The following is a 21,508-nucleotide window of genomic DNA, read 5'->3' as shown; positions in this document are numbered from 1 at the left end:
AAATGAATTTTCCGACAGAAAATACTTTAAAACCGACAGAACTTGTGTCGGATATAACCGACAAAAAATATATTAATAATGAATAAATAAGAGCATTTTCTATCGGATTAAACTGGAAGAAAATACATATAACCGAGAGAAATTGTGTCGGATATAAACGATAGGAAATATTAATAATGAATAAGGAAAGCATTCTCTGTCGGATAAATCCAACAGAAAATATATTAATAATAAAAAAAAATAAAAAGGACAAGAGAGCATTCTCCCTTTTTCTCGTTAAGCATTCCTTTCCCCTGTTGCTCGAAATCAGAATTTGCAGCTAATAGACAACCAGAAAAACACGCAATCCATCCGAGACAAACAAAAGAGAAAACCCACATCTTTCATACAATGGACAAAAACAAAGGAAAACAGAAACAAAAATCAACCCTAAAACAGGCGAAACCAAGAGTTAAGATTACTTCCTCATCTTGTAGGTTTTTCTCTCCAGATGGTTTGGTCCCTGATTCCTATATACAGAGACTTGTCATTGGGACTCATTGATACATGCACAAAATCAATCTCTCGCCGCACTTTGTAATCTAGCTTTGTGCTATATAAATATGCACAAAATTTGCACGTTCCGCGACCACCATGAACTGACCATCTGATTAAATTGAACAGTACTTCGTTAAACTTCCCTGTATTGAAGCATAGCATCAAGTTCAATTCAAGTATTCAAACAAAGCATTCAAAATACGCACTCAAATGCAAACACAGAGCAACACATTTCAACTAATATCAATAGATTTAAGGAACAATTAAGGATCGAAACAGACAAATTCCAAGCGACCTCATGTTCTTTTAGAAAAATCCAGAAACCCTAGATTCCCAAATTGAAATTAAAACTAGAACAAAGTAGAAATCATACCCGAACCCAAGGCGAGAAACGGAGAAATCGAAAACGGAGCAGAGAAATTACCAGAAGCGGAGGACGAGACGGGATGAGGGCGAGGATGAGTGGAGGGTATCAGAGGCGAAACTACCGAGGGCTTAGGGTCTTAAGCGGAGAGGAGGTTATCGGTGACGGAGGCGTGCTTGGGATTCTGGCGTTTGAGCTTGATGGTGTAGGAGGACGAGGACTGCGAAGAGGCGGCAATGGCTAGGGCGGTGGTGGAGGAAATGGTGTTGGTGCAATCGGAGAGACGGTTTAGGGCTCTCAGTCTTCTTCTGGATTGCTCAGCTTCCATTTCTTTTTTCTGCTACTTCATAGGTTTTATTTTGAAAAATTTTCATTCCTGTCAGTTAAAACCGACAAGAACATTTTTTAAAATAAAAGACGACAGAAAATCAGAAACAAAATGGCCTCCCTAAAATTTTAAAATTCCCTCCTAAAATTTTAAATTCCCCCCTAAAGTTTTGTTACGATTTTAAAAAATAAAATAATAATTGTTTGGTTTAATAAATAAATAAATACTATGTATTTGAATAGAATACATTTTTAAAAATTAAATAAATAATTGTTGATTTAATAGATAATAACTCATGTAAAATATGCGATGAAGAAACAAACCGATAATTGTACAATGAAAATGTCATCACACAAACTAAATATTGCCTAACCAATACTTGAAAAACATAAATAAAAATTTAGCACAAATTACTTTTCGCACTTCAAAATTTAGGCAAATTTAACGGAGATATGCATTCTACGAAACTAGTTTCCATGATTTAACCATCAAACTTGTTTGTAGATACTACAAGATCACAAAAAAAAAAAAAAAAAATTCAAAGATTAGTAATAGAACAAAAGTTTTCGATGGTTATAAACGAAAAATCACAATTTAACGGTTATTTTAGCTCCTATTTAAAATATCTACACTAGTGGATACCACAAATTTAACAAAGTACAATATTAACTATAAGTGTTTGTTTAATATGCCGTTTTGACGCAATATGCATTCTAGGAAACTTTTTTCAACGATCCAACCGTCAAAATTATTTGTAGATACTCTGAGATTGCATACGTAAAAAATCATAAAAAACAAACATTCAGAGATTACATAATGGAACAAAAGTTTTCGACGGTTATAAACGAAAAATCACAATTTAAAAGTTATTTTAACTCCGATTTTGATGATTTTTTACAGCTACACTCCTCGACCTTATAAGAATGTAATGAATAAATTTGATCTTTAATTTAAAATATTTACACTAGTAGATATCACAAAATCTTATTTTATACTTAATAGAAGTATAATATTAATTCTAAATGTTTATTTAATCTACCGTTTTGACACAATATGTATTCTACGAAACTTTTTTCAACGATCCAACCGTCAAACTTATTTGTACACATTCCGAGATTGCATAATTAAAAAATTGTAAAAAACAAATATTCAGAGACTACATAACGGAGCAAAAGTTTTCGACGATTATAAATGAAAAATCACAATTTAACGGTTATTTTAGTTTCGATTTTGATGATTTTTTATAGCTACACTCCTCGACCTTATAAGAATGTAATGAATAAATTTGATCTTTAATTTAAGATATTTACACTAGTAGATATCACAAAATCTTATTTTATACTTAATAGAAGTTTAATATTAACTCTAAGTGTTTGTTTAATCTACTGTTTTGATGCAATATGTATTCTACGAAACTTTTTTCAACGATCCAACCGTCAAACTTATTTGTAAACACTCCGAGATTGCATACTTAAACAATCGTAAAAACCAAACATTCAGAGATTACATAACGAAACAAAAGTTTTCGACGGTTATAAATGAAAAATCACAATTTAACGGTTATTTTAGCTCCGATTTTGATGATTTTTTACAGCTACACTCCTCGACCTTATAAGAATGTAATGAATAAATTTGATCTTTAATTTAAAATATTTACACTAGTAGATATCACAAAATCTTATTATACTTAATAGAAGTGTAATATTAACTCTAAGTGTTTGTTTAATCTACCGTTTTGATGCAATATGCATTCTATGAAACTTTTTTCAACAATCCAATCATCAAACTTATTTGTATACACTCCAAGATAGCATACTTAAAAAATCGTAAAAAACAAACATTCAGAGATTACGTAATGGAACAAAAGTTTTCGACGGTTATAAACGAAAAATCTCAATTTAACAGTTATTTTAGCTCTGATTTTGATGATTTTTTACAATTACACTCCTCAACCCTATAAGAATGCATTGAACAAATTTGATCTTCAATTAAAAATATTTAGACTAGTGGATACCACAAAATCTTATTTTAAACTTCATGGGGAAGTATAACATTAACTCTAAGTGTTGGTTTAATCTACTGTTTTGATGCGATACGCATTCTACGAAATGTTTTTCAACGATCCAACCATCAAACTTGTTTGTACACACTCCAAGATCGCATACTTAAAAAATAAAAATAAAACAAACATTTAGAGATTAGGTAACAGAACAAAAGTTTTCAGTGGTTATTAACGAAAAATCACAATTTTACGGTTATTTTAGCTCCGATTTTGATGATTTTTTGCAGCTACACTCCTCGATCCTATAAGAATGCAATGAATGAATTCAATCTTCAATTTAAATATTTATACTTAATGGAAGTATAACATTAACTCTTAAGTGTCTGTTAAATCTATCACTCTATCAATTTGATAGGATATGCATTCTACGAAACTAGTTTCAATGATCCAACCGTCAAATATATTTGTATATACTCCGAGTTAGCATGTGTAAAAAATTGCAAAAAAAAAAAAAAAAAAAAAAAAAAAAAAACATTCAGAGATTATTTTGGCGGGCGTCCAAAATTTTGCTTTATTCGTGTCGGTTATATCCAACCGAGTGAAAAAAAAAAAATTAAAAACATGTGTTTATTTATTTATTTATAATCACTATAACATTTTAAAATAATAAAATCATACATGATAGAGTACACAAGATGTTCATGTGTGTTTATGTGCCAGGCAATGTGCTTTGTGACGCATTGAAAAAAATTGTTTGAATTTCTTTGTATCTTGTTGCTTGCCTATGAGGGAGCATAATCCTTATTACAAAAATGATAGAGCTTCAGATTGTAGTCTATTGTTATTATTCTCTTAGAAAATTTATGGCTCGTGGGAATTGGGTTCATTAGACTTTAGTGTCATGAGTGAAAGAAAATAATTTAAAATATGTGTTTATTTATTTATTTTTAATCAATATAACATTTTAAAATAATAAAATTGTCATTTCTGTCGATTATAACCACCAGAATACTAAAATAATAATTGCCAGAAAGTAAAATAATAAAATAGTCAATTTCTGTCGGTTATAACCGCCACCATTAAGCCATAATCCGCCACTAAATATCCGCCAAGGCTTTATGACGGATATAACCAACAAAATTTTTTCAGTATCCGCCACTTAATATCGGCCAGGACTTTATGTCAGATATAACCGACATGATTTTTCTAATATCCACCACTAATTAAATGATGTGTCGGATATAATTTATCTGATAGGATTTTTCTAATATCCGACACCATCATCTGCCACCTAAAGCTAATATTGTAGTAGTGAGAACTAAACATTTTTCAAAATAAAATTAACCAAACCTTACACAACATTCTCAAGTGTAATGAGTGAAATAACCAATATCAATACAACTTACTCAACCCGGATAGGTATATGCAAACCAAAGCTTCCGCTTCAAATCCTCTACCATGAATATCACTCTGAAAGAAATCACACATTAAAGGGCAAAGTGTCACTCAAATCATGATAAGCAATATAAAACCCCATATGCTTGCTCTTCATATCAACTCTCCACTAATGTAAGTCAATGCAACACCAAAGATCAAAGGTCTTGACAAGGGTTGTAATGATAGGTTAGGGTATAAGCTATCAAAGAAAGGATATGGAAAAACTAAAGCTTAAGAAATACCAAGATATCTTCATAATGTAATTTGGTTGGCTCTCTTTTGAAACTTGGGTCTTCTATTATTGGCGTCCAGGACTCATGTCATAAGGATGGAACAATTTCGAACTCTTCTTTTCTAATTCTTTTGATTTTTTTTTTCTTCTCTCTCTCTCTCTCTCTCTCTCTCTCTTTTATTTTTTTTATTTTTTATTTTTAAGAAGAATAAAAATAATACTATACATGGTACCTCGGTACACGCAACATTTATCTTCCTTGACATCCACTTGGTATCCCTTAAGCTATAGGGTATGGCTAATATAGGTTAAATAGGTAAGGATGAATATGCGTAATGAAAGAAAAGGCTGAGTGTTTGGCTTCAAAAGGGTAACCAGGGATAATATAACATAAAATGTTTGTTAGAAAAGCTCAAACGATCCGAACATGGCCTTAATCATCTCTCTAATGTTGCATGACTTAGGATTTCGCCTCGAGAGATATTGAAGCAAGTTCTAGTGTATAATAATGCTATCATGAAACTCACAAGAAAGAATATGCAAGAGGCTCAAAATCTCAAAAGGGTTCAATAAGTTTTCACTTAAAATCCACATATAACCATCACGATTCATAGGACCAACACCATTCGAAGGTGGTGGCCTGCTCTGCCTAAAACAGTCATGTTTGACTGGGCTTGCACGTATTCGTTAACTTATGCAGTCCCCTGTTAGCTCACCCTAGCCCCAGGCCTTTTGTTCTTCTAGCGTAAGTGTTAGATGTGTGATTTGTGTACTGTGATTCAATGGATCTAAAAAGATTTCTGGATGAAGGTTTGAATAATTTCAAAGAGCTTCACAGTGATGGAAGCCTCGCACTCATTTTATTGAAATTGCTCACTCTCTCTCTTACATAGCAAAACGAATATTACCGTTGCCCTGGGGAGGGAATATCGCCCTTCTCTCTCCCCTAACGGAATAAAAACAATCTAACCCATTCATGTTATCTATCCTATGAGATAGTTACATATGTCACGCAACACTACTTACTCTAACTTAATCTTGAGCATCCATTGGGAATATAATCCAAGGGCTCTAATTAAAACAAGTAAAAACATAAACTTATTTTAGCTAAAATCACATAAATACTAAACACAGAGAGTACCCAGTACAGTGGAGCACCAAAGAGAGTCCCAACAAATAGACAATAAGAAAGTTTGGCAAGTCTCTCTACAAAGATGTTCTCTCTATAAACAAACGTTAAGCTGGTATTAACGTCTTGTGGGTGTCAAGAATCAGAACTGTACAAAGCCAAATGCTCATAAGCATATACTTCTGTTCTACTTCATCTATATATTTAATGCTGATCAAAATAAGCTAGAGCTCTAACCTTCATCGTTTTCTACTGTAACTACTAGGAAACATTGTAATGTTAGACTAATTTAAAACGAGAAAAATTAATATTGTAGACTCCAACTACAACAAGGCCTGCAGCAACAAATTAATAAATTCGAATGCTGTTACCTTCTCTTTAGAATCGACATAACCATCAACCTCCCTAGAAGCACAACTATCTCATCCAACTCAAATTTAGTTAATCAGGTTTCAACAATGGCCTCCAGAACTTCAAGCCTCAGATTCTTCTCACTAATAATTTTTTCATTTTCCATTGTCCAAATGGCAATAGCCGGAGACCCGGACATTATTACTGACTTCATAGTGCCGCCAAATGCAAATGGAACTGTAGATGGAAACTTCTTTACATACACCGGCTTTCGTGCCCTTGTTGAAGGAGACCCTCCCACAGCCTTCAAGGTTATGAAGGCATCCTTGGTTGAATTCCCTGCTCTTAATGGGCAGAGTGTTTCATATGCCGTCCTTCAGTTCCCAAATGGCACTACCAACCCACCACACACTCATCCTCGCTCGGCTGAGCTACTTTTCCTCGTTGGTGGTACCCTTGAAGTTGGTTTTGTTGACACCAAAAACAACCTCTTTACGCAGACGCTTCAGACAGGTGATCTGTTTGTGTTTCCCAAGGGACTTGCGCACTTCCAGTACAATGCTGATGCAGAAAACCCAGCCATAGCAATTTCTGCATTTGGAAGTGCAAATGCAGGAACTGTATCAATACCCTCCACCTTGTTCACCACCGGCATCAACGACAATGTGTTGGCTATCTCCTTCAAGACTGATGTTGGCACCATTCAAAAGCTTAAGGGTGGTCTTGCATTGTTTGTTGAATAATTACCAGTAATGTGTTCAAAGGGTGTGCCATCAGCCTGTATTACATTGTTTGCCATAATTAATTTATTCTCGACTATATCATAACATTTCCTTGATTATTTGTGGTGGATTAATGTTTTCCTTTTTTTGTATTAAATAATATTTTGCTTTTACAATTCAGTATAAAAGTTTTTTTTTTTAAAAAGGGGGCATGTCTGATTCGTAAGACTTAGAGCTGTAGTTGGACCAGTTCAGGGGAAATTGAGTAAGCAAGAAGGGTTGTTCGATGTGGGTTTATGAAGAGGGTGTGAGGTGTATGTATAGGGAGTTGGATTCTCTCCCCTCTTTTTTTCCCTTCCCTTCACTCCCCTCTTATTTAAACGATCACGGTTAAGTCATGTTAACATCTTATATTAATTTTATATAGAAAGAGAAAGTCAAAATAGAGAATGTGAGAGAAGGGGAGGGAAAGGGATGGAAAGAGGAGGGGAGATAATTCTAAATCCATATGTATAGTGTGGAGTGTGCAGGTAGTAGTGGAAAATATGTGGATGGTGTATTGAGATAAGCTGTAACTGAAAAAGTAGATGCGGTGTGAATTTAGAATGTGAGGTGCATTGAGTAATGTGGGTTGTCAATAAAATAGTCCAAACAAGAAAGCAATAAACTGTTAGTTTTACAATAAATTATGATTTTGAATTGTGCCTGCTTGACAATCAATTCTAAGGGTAATGCTAGGGAGACCAAATTTTTTAACAAAATTTGTAAACCAAATAATGTGTCACTAATAAGAAATAAGCATGTTAATCGACACTTAGTTAATAAAACAATCATCTGCAACAACAACATTTGGTTTGCAATTTTGGTTTAAAAAATTTAGTCTTGTTAGCATTACCCTTCTTTTGAACCCTCCCACCACCTCTCCCTTTCTCCACTCCTCATTTCTCTCATATACTTTCTCCTTTAACTCTAAGCAAAAGAAAACTAAAAGCTAAGCCAACGACTTGTAATGATCGTTCTCTTCCCTACACCAAGACCTAGGTTCGAATCCTGCTGTCGAAAATTCATCTTGGTCGGCGATCTATAAAAATAAAAAAAGAGCTAAGACCCTTCTTTGTAAGTTCTCAAATTGGCTTGTGGTATGCCCTGGACCTTGGATGGGTAGCCTCCCCTCCCCCTGATCTTTTAAAATACACAAACAAAAACTAAAAACTAAAGACTAAAGCAGATGACAAAATGTGCCGTAAAATTTTGTATTATTGAACGAATTCATTTTTTTCTTTTTTTTTTTAACTCTTGTAGTGTTATTTGCGGCTAGAGGCTGACAAAGACTATTAACAGTCTAAGAATTATGTGACTTATGTCCAGCAGCAAGAAGTACTGATGCTGTTTGAGTTAATTGGTACCCAAAATACTAGTTTTTGTTTTCTTTTTTCTTTTTTCCGAACCAAAATACTGATTTACACCAACCTGGGACGCAATTGGTTGAACTAAAATACTAGATTGTTGGTTGTTCCAAAATTTTGCAACAAGATAATATAAAACTGGGCAACGGAGGAATGGAGTTTGGCCATACGACCACTCTGATGCTATAAGCTGCAGACTGCAGGTAATTAACATTGATTAACAGATAGCAATGGATGTTGTTAATTCAGCCCATACCTTGAACCAAAAAGGGTCTAACCAACAAAATAAAAAACAAAAAGGGACGTCAAAACATACATTACTTCTATTAATATTTATTTCTATTTAATATTAGTATTGGAGAAGTTAAGCAAGAGTTGTTATCTCTTGTTTCTATTCCAAGAAAAAAAATACAAATTAACAACTGTGGTACCGCAGCTACGACAACGATTACATTGTAATCTTCATCTCCAGTTTGGCAAGTCTTTCTGTACAAAGCTGTTCTCGCTATACTTTTTCTATAAAGCAAAGGTTAAGCTGGAATTAACGTCTTGTGGGTGTCAAGAATCAGAACTGAATGAACATATACCCTATTGTGTTGTAATATTATTACTCAACAAGGAACATTTTGTGAACAAAGCCAAATGCTCACAAGCATATACTTCTGTTCTACTCCATCTATATATTCAATGCTGCTCAAGATAAGCTAGAGCCCTAACTTTCATTGTTTCCTACTGGAACTACAAGGAAACATCGTAATGTTCGACTAAGTTAACATGAAATAAATTAATTTTGTAAACTGCAACTACAGCAAGGCCTGCAGCAACAAATTAATAAATTCGAATGCTGTTGTTGCCTTCTCTATAGAATTGACACAACCATCACCCTATATATAGCCCCTAGAAGCACAAATATCTCATCCAACTGAAATTAAGTTAATCAGGTTTCAACAATGGCCTCCAGAACTTCCAGCCTCAAATTCTTCTCACTAATAATTTTCTCATTTGCCATTGTCCAAATAGCAATAGCGGGAGACCCGGACATTCTTACTGACTTCATAGTGCCTCCAAATGCAAATGGAACTGTAGATGGAAACTTCTTTACATACACCGGCTTTCGTGCCCTTGTTGAAGGAGACCCTCCCACAGCCTTCAAGGCTATGAAGGCATCCTTGGCTGAATTCCCTGCTCTTAATGGGCAGAGTGTTTCGTATGCCGTCCTTCAGTTCCCAAATGGCACTACCAACCCACCACACACTCATCCTCGCTCGGCTGAGCTACTTTTCCTCGTTGGTGGTACCCTTGAAGTTGGTTTCGTTGACACCAAAAACAACCTCTTTACGCAGACGCTTCAGACAGGTGATCTATTTGTGTTTCCCAAGGGACTTGCGCACTTCCAGTACAATGCTGATGCAGAAAACCCAGCCATAGCAATTTCTGCATTTGGAAGTGCAAATGCAGGAACTGTATCAATACCCTCCACCTTGTTCACCACCGGCATCGACGACAATGTGTTGGCTATCTCCTTCAAGACTGATGTTGGCACCATTCAAAAGCTGAAGGCTGGTCTTGCTCCCAAGCCGTAAAGATAGTCACATAATCAGAGAATTGATCCCCAGTATTACATTGTTTGTTGAATAATTACCAATAATGTGTTCAAAGGGTGTGCCATCAACCTGTATTACATTGTTTGCCACAATTACTTTATTCTGGACTATATGAGAACATTTCCTTGATTATTTGTGGTGGATTAATATTTTGGTTTTGTATTAAATAATATTTTGATTTTACAATTCAGTATAAAGGTTAGAAAAAGGCTTTTTTAACCTTAATCCTTGAAAAAGATAAAAATTAATAAAATCCTAATGCCAGATTACATATTGGATATAGTCCCTTGATGTGTCCTTAATTCAAATTAATTAATGTGTATTTTATTCAATGTCTCCATTACACATTTTAATTTATTTTTTGACCAATTTTTTTTTTAAATTTATTAGTTTTATTTAACATTCTTCAAACTTGAAAGACTCAATGAATGTGCCTAAATGACACATTCCGACCAAAATCAAGACGTGCTGGCCGTCACCACCGTAGCACGATATTGTCAGCTTTGGATCCTGGCCACGCCCTCATAGTTTTATTTCTGAGAACTCACACGAGAACTTCCCAGTGGTCCACCCATCATGGGATTGCTCTCGCGCGCTACTCGCTTAACTTCAAAGTTTCGATGGAACCCGAAGCCAATGAGGTCCCAAAAGGCCTCGTGTTAGGTAGAGATGAGAATATACATATAAAGCTTACAGGATCCACTCCCCTGGGCAATGTGGGATGTTTAAAATCCACCCCCCTTAGGGGCCCGACGTGGACAATATCATGCTAGGTAGACAATATCGTGCTAAGTTAGATTTTGATTTAACTTATGATTTTAGTCTAAAAGTCATCTTTGTCAAGGATTAAATCAAGTTTCCTAAAAAAAAAAAAAGAGGAAAACTAATGAAAAGGGTTTGAAAACTTTGAGTTTTAATGATAAGGACAAAATAAAGGGTAAAGTGAATAGTACCAGGTTTGACTTTTTAGTGTAAAAATGTGATTTTTCGTTAAAATGAACAGTACCGTGGGTTTTTCGTTAAAACTCCCAAAAAAAAAGGGGGCGCATGTCTGATTCATAAAAATTAGAGCTATAGTTAGAACAGTTATGGGGAAATTGAGTAAAAAAGAAGGATTGTTTGATGTGGGGTGTAAGTTGAGTGTGAGGTGTATATAGTGTGCAGTGCGAGGGTAGTAGCGGAAGATATGTGGGGTATATTAAGATAACCTGTAACTGAAAAAGTAGATGTAGTGTGAATTTAATATATATGTGGGGTATATTTAACAATATGTGGAGTGTCAATAAAATAGCCCAAACAAAAAGGCAATAAATTGTTAGTTTTACAATAAATTATGACTTAGAATTGCTCCTGCTTGATAATCATTTCTTTTAAACTCTCCCACCAACTCTCCCTTTTTCCACTCCTCATTTCTCTCATATACTTTCTCCTTTAACTCTAAGCAAAATAAAATTAAAAACTAAGCCAACGAGTGGTAATGATCGTTCTCTTTCCTAGACCAAGACCTAAGTTCGAGTCATGCTGTCGATAATTTCTCTTGGTGGGCGATTTGTGGCTAGAGGCTGATAAAGACTAGTAACAGTCTAAGACTCATGTGACTTATGCCTAGCAGCAACAAGTACGTACTGATGCTGTTTTGAGTTAATTGGTAACCAAAAATTACTAGCTTTTGTCTTCTTTTTTCTTTTTTCCGAACCAAAATACTAATTTACTCCAACCTAAGACGTAATTGGTTGAAGGCGGCCCTAATCACTAGGACAATCCATCACGTGCAAAATACTAGATTGTTGGTTGTTCCAAAATTTTGCAACAAGATAAAAGTAAAACTGGGCAATGGAGGAACGGAGTTTGGCCATAAAACCACTTTGATGCTATAAGCTCCAGCCTGCAGGTAATTAACATTGTTGGAAATTAAATATTATAATTATTCTATTATAATATTTAATTATAAAATATGAATGAAAAATAAGAGTCAGTCAAGTGTTAAACGTTATGCATTAAAGGGTGCCGCAAGGGAAACCATCCCCTTCAGTGATGTGTCTGTTAGAGGGTATTACTTAACTACATAAACCCTAAATGATACATCTCTTTGGCAAACAGTATACTTGAGTTTTATAAAAAAAAACTCAAGAACTATTGTGTGACAGCCTGTCCCAGACTTTTTGTACCGTAGAGGTGAAATGACGGTTTTGCCCCTAGTATGTTTGTTTCGTTGTGTGGTCGTTTTTGGAATTTGGTTGGTTGATTTTGGACCACAAACACGCACCCACACTCATTCCTCTCTCTCTGCCCTATCCCGTATTTGTCTCTCCCTCTCTCTCCTCTCTTCTCTTCACCATATGTACGGACAACACCAAAACCATTGCTAACGTTGCGGATCGAGGAAACAAACTACATATTTGTGCTCATGAGGTTCTTAGGAGTTCAACCATACCCATTTCAGGTAAAGGAACCCTTGTTTTCACGTCGAACCCGAGAGGTGTAAATCGGGCTACTGTTCATGCACACGTTAATTCTTGTGTTTTTGGGAATTTCAAGCTTGTAGGAAGCTTGGTGATGTCCTTAGGAGGCTCGGGGTGGTTCGTTTGAAGGTATTGGTCGTCGGGATCGTGAGTTGCAGGTTTGGCCAGAGTTGGTGATGTTTTCCTGGCGAGTTTCCGTTGGTTTTAGTGCTTGAAAGTGGTAAGGATTTGTTCCTATAGTTGTAAGCTTCATTTTGGTTCCAATTTCATGAAATTTAGGTGAAAAACGAGTGAGATATGAAGTTTGGAAGTTTTCCCGGTTTTTCGGCGACGGGGCCGAAGTTTGGCCAGAGAAGATGACGGAATATTCCTAACGGCGTTAACGAAATCTGTTAGACTTGACGGAATATTCCTAACGGCGTTAACTGATGCCGTCAGTGTGCCAGGCACGTGCCTGCGCATGGACGGCGCGTGTGGCCGTGCCTTAGTCGGCGCATGGGGGTGTGTGTGGTGTCAGAAAATTATTTTAAAAATATGGGGATGTTCGTGAGGTTGAGTAGATCACGTTGGTGTATTCATGCACCCCATTTGAGCATTGTATGATAAGTTGTTTCGTAATGTTGGTTATGTGCTTTCAAATTTACGTTTTTATAGTTGTTTTGCATATAGGTGAGACCTATCCCGAGGACGAGCGTAGTCACTCGAGGCAAGGGGGTTACGACCCTTCTACATACTAGTGAGTGGGCTTTTGGTTTTCCGTATATACCTATATACTTGTGATTTTCCCACAAAATGAAATTAAACGTTTATTTGTTTTATATGCCATGCATTATGTTTGCCCGGTTAATTATGCATTATTATTTGCATATATACATATGTTTGGTGCTGCGGACGTGTAGGTAAGTGCCAGGTAAGTTATGGTTTATGTTTATGTTTATGTTTAATAGTGATTTGAGATGCATAGAGAGCTCATAACCTGCACCCCCGGTGTTAGTACTCTCGCCCAGAGTAGGGCACAGTCCTTCACGTGTTGTTCACCTCCCGCACCACATGCTTATCTTGGATCCAAGTTAGGTGCACAATCCTGTCGTACAGACCACTTTAGGTGGTTCCGACTCGTAGGTGACTCGCGATTATTCGCCCAGTCTTCACGTGATTGTAGCACTTGAGCCTATCTATTTACACCCAGTCCTGTCGTACAAACCACTTTAGGTGGTTCCGACTCGTGTGCAGGTGTAGTTATTAAGTTGGAGATTTGAGCTCTAGATTCAGCCGTAGAGGTCACGTTAGGTGACTCCGGCTGACAGATTATATGACATTGATTTAACATTACCTGAGTACTTGCATTCTATTTAGAGGCATACGACATGGCATATTTTATGAGCATGTTTTCTATATTATGTGTATATTCTATTTTTTTGGGAGGTATACAGGTTTTACGGCGAGGGGTTAAAACCTTGTTATTGAAATGATTTCGAAAAGCTTTGTTTTTACCCATTCACGCTTTCTGTTTTGAGCCCCTCCAGGTTCTAGTTTGGATAGCGCTTTTGGTGGCTCCCCATAGGATTTCTCGGCATATTTGACAGATTATCGCCAGTGTAGGACCACCTTTGGATGTGTTTATTTAGTGTTGTTTCTCCCGGACTGCACTAGGTCTTCCTTGCTCTGAACATTGTTTTTCACACTTACGCTTGCACATGTATGTTATTGACTTTGTGTATAGCTAGGTTTGTATTTATTCGTACTTTTATTATTATTCTTAGCTTCCGCATTGTGCACATGGTTACGTCACTTCCACGTGACGGCTAGCATGCCCTGATCTCGGTCGGGGTGTTTATTGTAACATCCCACATCATCCAGGGGAGTGATCCTTAAATGTATATTCTTATCCCTACCTAGCACGAGGCCTTTTGGGAGCTCACTGGCTTCGGATTCCGTAGGAACTCCGAAGTTAATCGAGAAGGGGGTGAAAGCAATTCCATGATGGGTGACCCACTGGGAAGTTGCTCGTGAGTTCCCAAAAACAAAACCGTGAGGGAATGGTAAGCCCAAAGCGGACAATATCGTGTTACGGTGGTGGAGCGGGCCCGGGAAGTGATCCGCCCCGGGCCGGGATGTGACATATTGTCTTTTAAGATATAGAATGAAGAGAAGAGTGGTTTCTTCAAGGTCTTTTATTCCTTGTTAGTCAAATTTCGAGTCGTGTCTTGAAAGTACGGAATATATGAAGTTCGCCAGAGTTCGAAGATTGATATGCTTTGACTTCGAATTATAGATTGTTGAATCCTGGAAGATGGACGCCTACCGAACTACAAGCACAAGAATCAGGACAAAATTCTGTCTTTAAGACATTGTATTTATGCAAGCCTCAATCTCTAAGTTTGTCAGTTTTTCTAACTATTTCTCTAGTTGTTTATATTAATCTTATATATAATTGTTGTAGTGAATTTATTTATTATTATCATTAGAATTACATTATTTTTTTTTATATTTTCTAATATTACTCCAACAGTTAACATTATTAATAGAGAGCAATGGATGTTGTGAATCCAGCCCATACCTTGAACCAAAAGGGGTCTAACCAACAAAATAAACAACAACGTCTAAGAATATATATATATATATATATATATATATATATATTTATTATATTTATTTCCATTTTAATATAAGTGTTGGAGAAGTTAAGCAAGAGTGAATCAAAATAACACTCATCATTTCTAGAACTATAGTATAATAACCCAATATTTTTTAAAGTAACAAAAATAACCCATATTATTTCTGAAACTACAATATAATAACTCACACAATTTCTGAAAGTAAACCAAAATAACCCATATTATTTATGAAACTACAGTATAATAACTCACACTGTTTCTGGATCTACAATATAATAACTCACACTATTTCTAAAAGTGAACCAAAATGACCCACAATATTCCTGAAAGTGAACCACTATTTCTTCAACTACAACAAATAACCTATACTATTTCTGAAAATGAACCAAAATAACCCACATTATTTTTCGAACTACAACATTATAACCCACACTATTTCTGAAAGTGAACCAAAATAGCTCACACTATTTCTAGAACTACAACCACACTATTTTTGGAACTACAGAATAATAACCTACACTATTTTTGAAAGTGATCCAAAATAACTCACACTATTTATGAAAAATAACAAAATAAACACTATTTCTAGAACTAGACCAAAATAACTCACACTAATTTTGGATTTGAACAAAAATAACGTACATTAAGGCTACAACTGTCACAAATTTATACACTATTTATAACACTGAAGAAAACACACACTATATCTCATAGTTCTAAAAGACGTTAGGTGCTAGTCAGGTGGTGGAATGGGTGAATGTAAGTAAATGAGATGAAAGTTTGATGAATTTGATAGAATGAGATGAAAGTTTAAATAATTAAAATTTTGTAGGACAAAGTGGCAAACATTTTAGAATAATATTGTCATAATTTCGGTGTTTAAAAGAATTATTGAATAATCGTTACACGACCAAAAACTTTTGAATGCATTTAACTTTTTGTAGAGATGACTTTAAATGACAACCTAAAAATAAACAATTCAAATCGTTGTGCAACATTGCAGAATGAGAAAGAAAATTACGGTTTCTAAATTGATTTGTATAAAAAATAACAAGGTGATTTGTAAAAAGCATAACATGGCGACTTATAAAGCTACAATTCAAAACAATTGATTTGCTGATATAAAAATAATTTAATGGGATATTGCTACTATGTAATTTTAATTTCACGTGCAATTTTTTTTTTTTTGGTTGATTAATTTTGATTTTATTCATGTTGCTAGATTATTAAGATGCATTCCTACTGGATACATGAGTAATAGGTAACATTGATGATAATAGCTTATTTTTGTATTTATTTAAAAGTCAAATGAATTAGTGCTACAATGGACGGCCTGATTGGGAGAATTGATAGAAACTTTTAAAATTTTCATTTTGGGTAAATGACATTTTACCCCCCTCAAATTTAGGGTCAATTTCAATTTCTTACAACATTTTTAAAACATTTCAATTTCATACATTTACTTATAATTTAATTTCAATTTCATACATCTGTTAGAAAATCTGTTAAGTTAACCGTTAAATGATGATGTGGCAAACATAGGGTTCCTATTTGTGTTGATGTGGCTACAACATTTATGCCACGTGGCTAAATACTTAATAAAAAAAATTTAAAAATAAATAAATAAAAAGAACCTAGAAATCCCCGACCCACTTCTCCCTCTCCTCCCTCGCCCCCCCCCCCCCCCAAAGAAACCCATCCCTTCACCACAACTTCACCACAATTACAAATTTAAAATAGGAATGTGATTGTGTAAATTCTAAGGAATCTGGGAAAGTATTATATATTCCTATTAGGATTAGATTACCTATTAAATGTTGTTATCCTAAAGGGAAAGGTTTTATCTTTTCTACTACTATAAATAAAGGCACAATGGGGTGAATTAAACACACCCACAATTACACATCCCTCTCTTCTTCTTCTCTATTGCCGCACCTTTCTCTCTTTCTCTCTCTATGGCCTCCATAATTGTTCAATAAATTATGCCTACAACACGTTATCAGCACGCTCTTAACGCTACGCTAAAGAGAGTTTATTCTTCAATCAAGGGAGTATTACATTTTAATCATCCTATTCATGATGAATTAATTTATTATTTTGAATTGATCTACATGTTATTGATTCAATTTAATTTTTCTGTGTTGAACGTGATACAGCACATTGGAGATACAATTCCGACTCTCCGAGAAGGATCTTCTACAAATTCAAAGGTTTTTGTCGTTTTCTGCTAATCAGGTACAGTTAAAATAAAGAAAGATATTTGAAACGTCCATGAAGCATGAAAACATTCTTCATGATACATGAACCCTCTATGTTTATATTTTCCTTCCGATATATATATTGTATATATTCATATATTTGTCAATATATATATATATATATATATATATTTTGTTTTATGCATTACGCAATTAAATTGCCATGTAGAATTTGTGAGTCAAAGTATTTTCATAAATTAGAAGCATATTAGGGTTTGTAGAACCCTAACAATTTCAAGAAAAAAAAAAAGGATTGGAACTTGGAATTTTGCGGCACCACTGCCGTGGCAACACCACGGCATCACCGTGGATGGCATTAACGAGATGGACCACTTGCGCAGTCCTATTTGGGTCTGCCGCTACCTCAGCAGCACCAAGCCTTGGCTTGGGTCCATGTCAGACGGGCCTGCAGCCCTGCCCTCTTGTCTCGGCCCACGGCCTGCATGCCGCAACCTTTATGGTTGTTGGGCTTTGCAGATGCTCCAGCCCGCATCACATGCAGCCAGCCCTTGCGGCTGGGCTCCCCGCGCCACATCTACAAGCCAGCTTTTGTTGGGCCTTCTCCCATGCCTACCCCCTCGGTCCAACACGCCAGCCTTAATAGCTGGGCCTATACCCCCTGACCCGTAACCTGCAGTCACTCCCGAGGTCCTTTTTGGGCCCTCCCTTTTCTACTTAAGTCACCCAATTTGTACCCTTACACACGGTACCAAGCCCAAATATTTTTGGGGCTCTATTTTTCGACCTAATGCCATTATTTTAACACTCTAACTAATTTTAATCCGTATGTTAATATTATTTTTGCTTCTACGATCAACCCCGAATGGTTCCGATCTATTGAATTAATTAAAAGTGACCCGCAGTCCATTAATCTGATAATAAATCCAAAATTATTGACTTGAAGATTTCTTTTGGACATTAACGATTCAATAATTTATTTTTATACTTTGAACTGTCACACACTTTCATAGTAACGAAGCTCTCAACTTGAGTTCCTGAAGAACCTCAAATCCACTATACTTAAATTAGCATATTGCATTCTGTGTTTCTTACAAGAACCTCTCATTATGAACTAATTATTCATAAAACTAAATTGAACCTGTAGTTTCAAATTTAGTGCCCTTGAAATACGAAGTTTTCAAAAAACAATACACCCATGAAAACCCAACGTTTTTCATGAAAACAATGTCTTAGCACTCGAATGTTCTAACTTTGATGCTTACAGTTGATTCATTCCCATACTGCTAATCACAATCTTGTTCCCTCCAATTCAGTGGATTGTCAAACTGTAACAAATTCGATTTTCCTGATTTGGACGTTTCTAATAGAAACCACTTTATGTGGGGTACAAGACGTGAATCTCCACTTGACTATCAAGAAGCTGAGAAACCATTGAAGCCAACAATGGCAAGGAAGAGCTAAATAAGCCTCTGACATGATCTTCATTCGAAGACTTATGCCCGAAGCATTATCAATGGAAATACCTCCCGAACAAGGATTCCCTTTGGCTTGCTCCTACGGACCGTGTGATCATGTGACATATTGCCCGAAGCACACCATGATTACGTCCATGAATGAGTACAATTCTAAAGTTTATAAATCCAATCGAATTTTGACTGGAGAATATTTTTCTCATCCTTCCATGTTTCTAACTCGCCCCCTGAAGCAGCAGTGTAGAAAGCGGAAGTTTACCACATTCTCGGATCTGATTACTACCACAAACATATGGTAGAATTAGGGCCTACCAAGGTGTGGCATCATGCTCGAAGCCTGATCCTTGGCACCTAAGACCTAAAACTTCAAGAATAAGGGATAATATTCCCGAACCTTAACCCTGCAGAATCTTCTTCTCCGTCTTGATGGAATAGATCATTGGTTATGCACCTGTTTGTGCTCCTACCAATGTAGTTAAGGAGTACCATTCTAGTAGTCAATATGTGAGACTAATTTTTACTCCACCAAACACCATTGGAAGAGCCAAATTTTGACATGGATGGCCTTGTTGGCCGAATCCCCTTAGTGAAGCAGTTACTTTGTGAACATTTTTCCATGTTCTTGGATTCAAGTTTGGTATATGTTTTACTTATGGATAAGCTTATTGATATTGTCGTCGAATATGAGTTAATTGAATCATGTTTCTTAATACATGTGACCGATTCAATTAAACACGTGATTAGGTTGGAATGTGGGAAAGTTAGTTGTCTGGATGAATGCATACTACGCACACTAACTTTACACCTAAATCACATCTCTAACAACGATTTCAGGTTTATCTAACCTGATTAAGAGCATTGGCACGCTCCTCGTTGTATGAATGGTACTGCATCACCATTTAAGGGACCTTAAATTCTCCCTGATGTTGAGTTTTTAAGGATATTCGAGATGACAATGATCATAAATGAAACCATTGAAGAAAATAAAGTGAAATATCTTTGCACCACCTCCAAAAATGAGCATGAAGCTTTGATTTGGGGCTAATGGGATGTCTCCCAACTGAGAATACACCACATGTGGCCGCCCTGGAGCCTGGTGATTGACCAGTTTACTTGCTTTGGCACGACCTTTTGGGACACTTAGGTCGAACACTGATGCTACAATGCATCTCCTTATCTGAAGTAAGGATATTGTGCCTACAAGCACACTTTGCCAAGCATGCACTTTAAGGAAATTGATTTTCTATATCATTCCTTGCAAAGATACGACACGACTCTCTTTTTACAGTGGATTCAAGGGAATATAGGTGGACTAATCCAACCAAAATGTGGACCATAAATACTTATGGTTTTGGTTGATGAATCGATAAACTGATCACATGTTTGTCCACACAAATTGCTGCTAAACCTCATGGCCGATTATGGGTTCACCACCCTACTTATCCCTTAAGGTCTGGGAGACTGGATAATGCCGGATTGTTTATATCGAAGGTTTTCACTAAAGTATTGCATGTCGTTTTGGGTTTTTAATTGAACATCGAATTCCCATGTTCACCCCAAATAGCCTCGCCTAATGATCATAAAGCGCAATTTAAATGATCGCCCGAATTTTGGTGAACATACCAAGTTTTCGGTTTCTGTCAAGGGCTATGCAATCCTTGTACACAGTTATGTTGGTCTGCCTTGAGGCTCATTGCCACCCAAGCTATATGACGTTACAGTTGGTTACTGGATACGAACTTGACGATTTTCGTATTTATGCATTTGGGTGTGCATTCCTTGTGCCAAGTTGCGCCGCCGTAACGTACCACCATGGGTCTTCAAAGAAGGATGTGTATCTTTTGTCGATCATGATTCTCCTTCACACTAGCTCTCTTAGAGCCTTTACATGCGATCTCTTTATCGCTCATTTGCGGGTTGTCACTTTAATGAGACAGTCTTCCTGCCGTTAGGGGGAGATAAGAACGTTAACGTTCCTGTAGAACGACGTGAATTTGCGTGGACATTACCCAATATGTCTTATCTAGATCCCCGTACCGCATATGTATGATAAATAAGTGCAATGAGTTCTAGATTTTAGAATGTTGCTCTAGACGCATTCCTTTGATCTAGTTAAAATGACGAGATCATATACCAGCTGCAAACATGCCTGCAAGGATAGACGTACTTAATGGACGTCGAGTCAACATCCCTGGAGGATGTGCCACCCCCGTTGAACGGTTTGGACGTCCTTGTTGGACAGTCTGGAACACCGGCGAATAGCCAATCAATTTGTCTTGGTCTGGAGCACGACAAATCACTCGGTTCGGAATAGCCAATCAATTTGTCTTGGTCTGGAGCACGACAGATCACTCGGTTCGTATGATTCACTTCCCTAGAAGAAGAAGACATGGCACAACAATGAATCTAAACTCGATCGCTGTCTCAAATCATTTCCATCTTATGAGATTAATCTGGATTTATCCCGAGATTTAAAGTTCTTGGTCCAGTATACTAGTTGGGATGAGCTAAATGGAATTGAAATGAGATTATCATCGATGATGTTTTCACTTATATGGTAGCTACCAACATAAATGAAAAGCGATGATATCGAATTGTGTTCCGTTGATTAAGTGACAACGTAGA

The 21,508-nt window shown here is 36.2% G+C and overlaps 2 protein-coding genes across 2 annotated transcripts; both read left to right on the top strand.

Moving 5' to 3' along the window:
- Nucleotides 1-6,487: 6,487 nt before the first annotated feature.
- Nucleotides 6,488-7,123, top strand: LOC103941605 (germin-like protein 9-3). The gene has a single exon (XM_009351810.2). The coding sequence runs from the start codon at nt 6,488-6,490 to the stop codon at nt 7,121-7,123; it is 636 nt and encodes a 211-aa protein (XP_009350085.2).
- Nucleotides 7,124-9,458: 2,335 nt separating this feature from the next.
- Nucleotides 9,459-10,091, top strand: LOC125477263 (germin-like protein 9-3). The gene has a single exon (XM_048584208.1). The coding sequence runs from the start codon at nt 9,459-9,461 to the stop codon at nt 10,089-10,091; it is 633 nt and encodes a 210-aa protein (XP_048440165.1).
- Nucleotides 10,092-21,508: the final 11,417 nt, after the last annotated feature.

The sequence above is a fragment of a genome, unplaced genomic scaffold (genome assembly GCF_019419815.1).
Source record: "Pyrus x bretschneideri cultivar Hongxiangsu unplaced genomic scaffold, Pyrus_bretschneideri_v1 Contig209, whole genome shotgun sequence".
Classification (NCBI taxonomy): Eukaryota; Viridiplantae; Streptophyta; class Magnoliopsida; order Rosales; family Rosaceae; genus Pyrus; species Pyrus x bretschneideri.
The sequence above is the reverse complement of the archived record's forward strand: the minus strand, read 5'-3'. Positions and strand labels throughout refer to the sequence as shown.

Coding starts and splice junctions, on each gene's coding strand:
- LOC103941605 (XM_009351810.2), top strand. CDS start 6,488: ATGGCCTCCAGAACTTCAAGCCTCAGATTCTTCTCACTAATAATTTTT.
- LOC125477263 (XM_048584208.1), top strand. CDS start 9,459: ATGGCCTCCAGAACTTCCAGCCTCAAATTCTTCTCACTAATAATTTTC.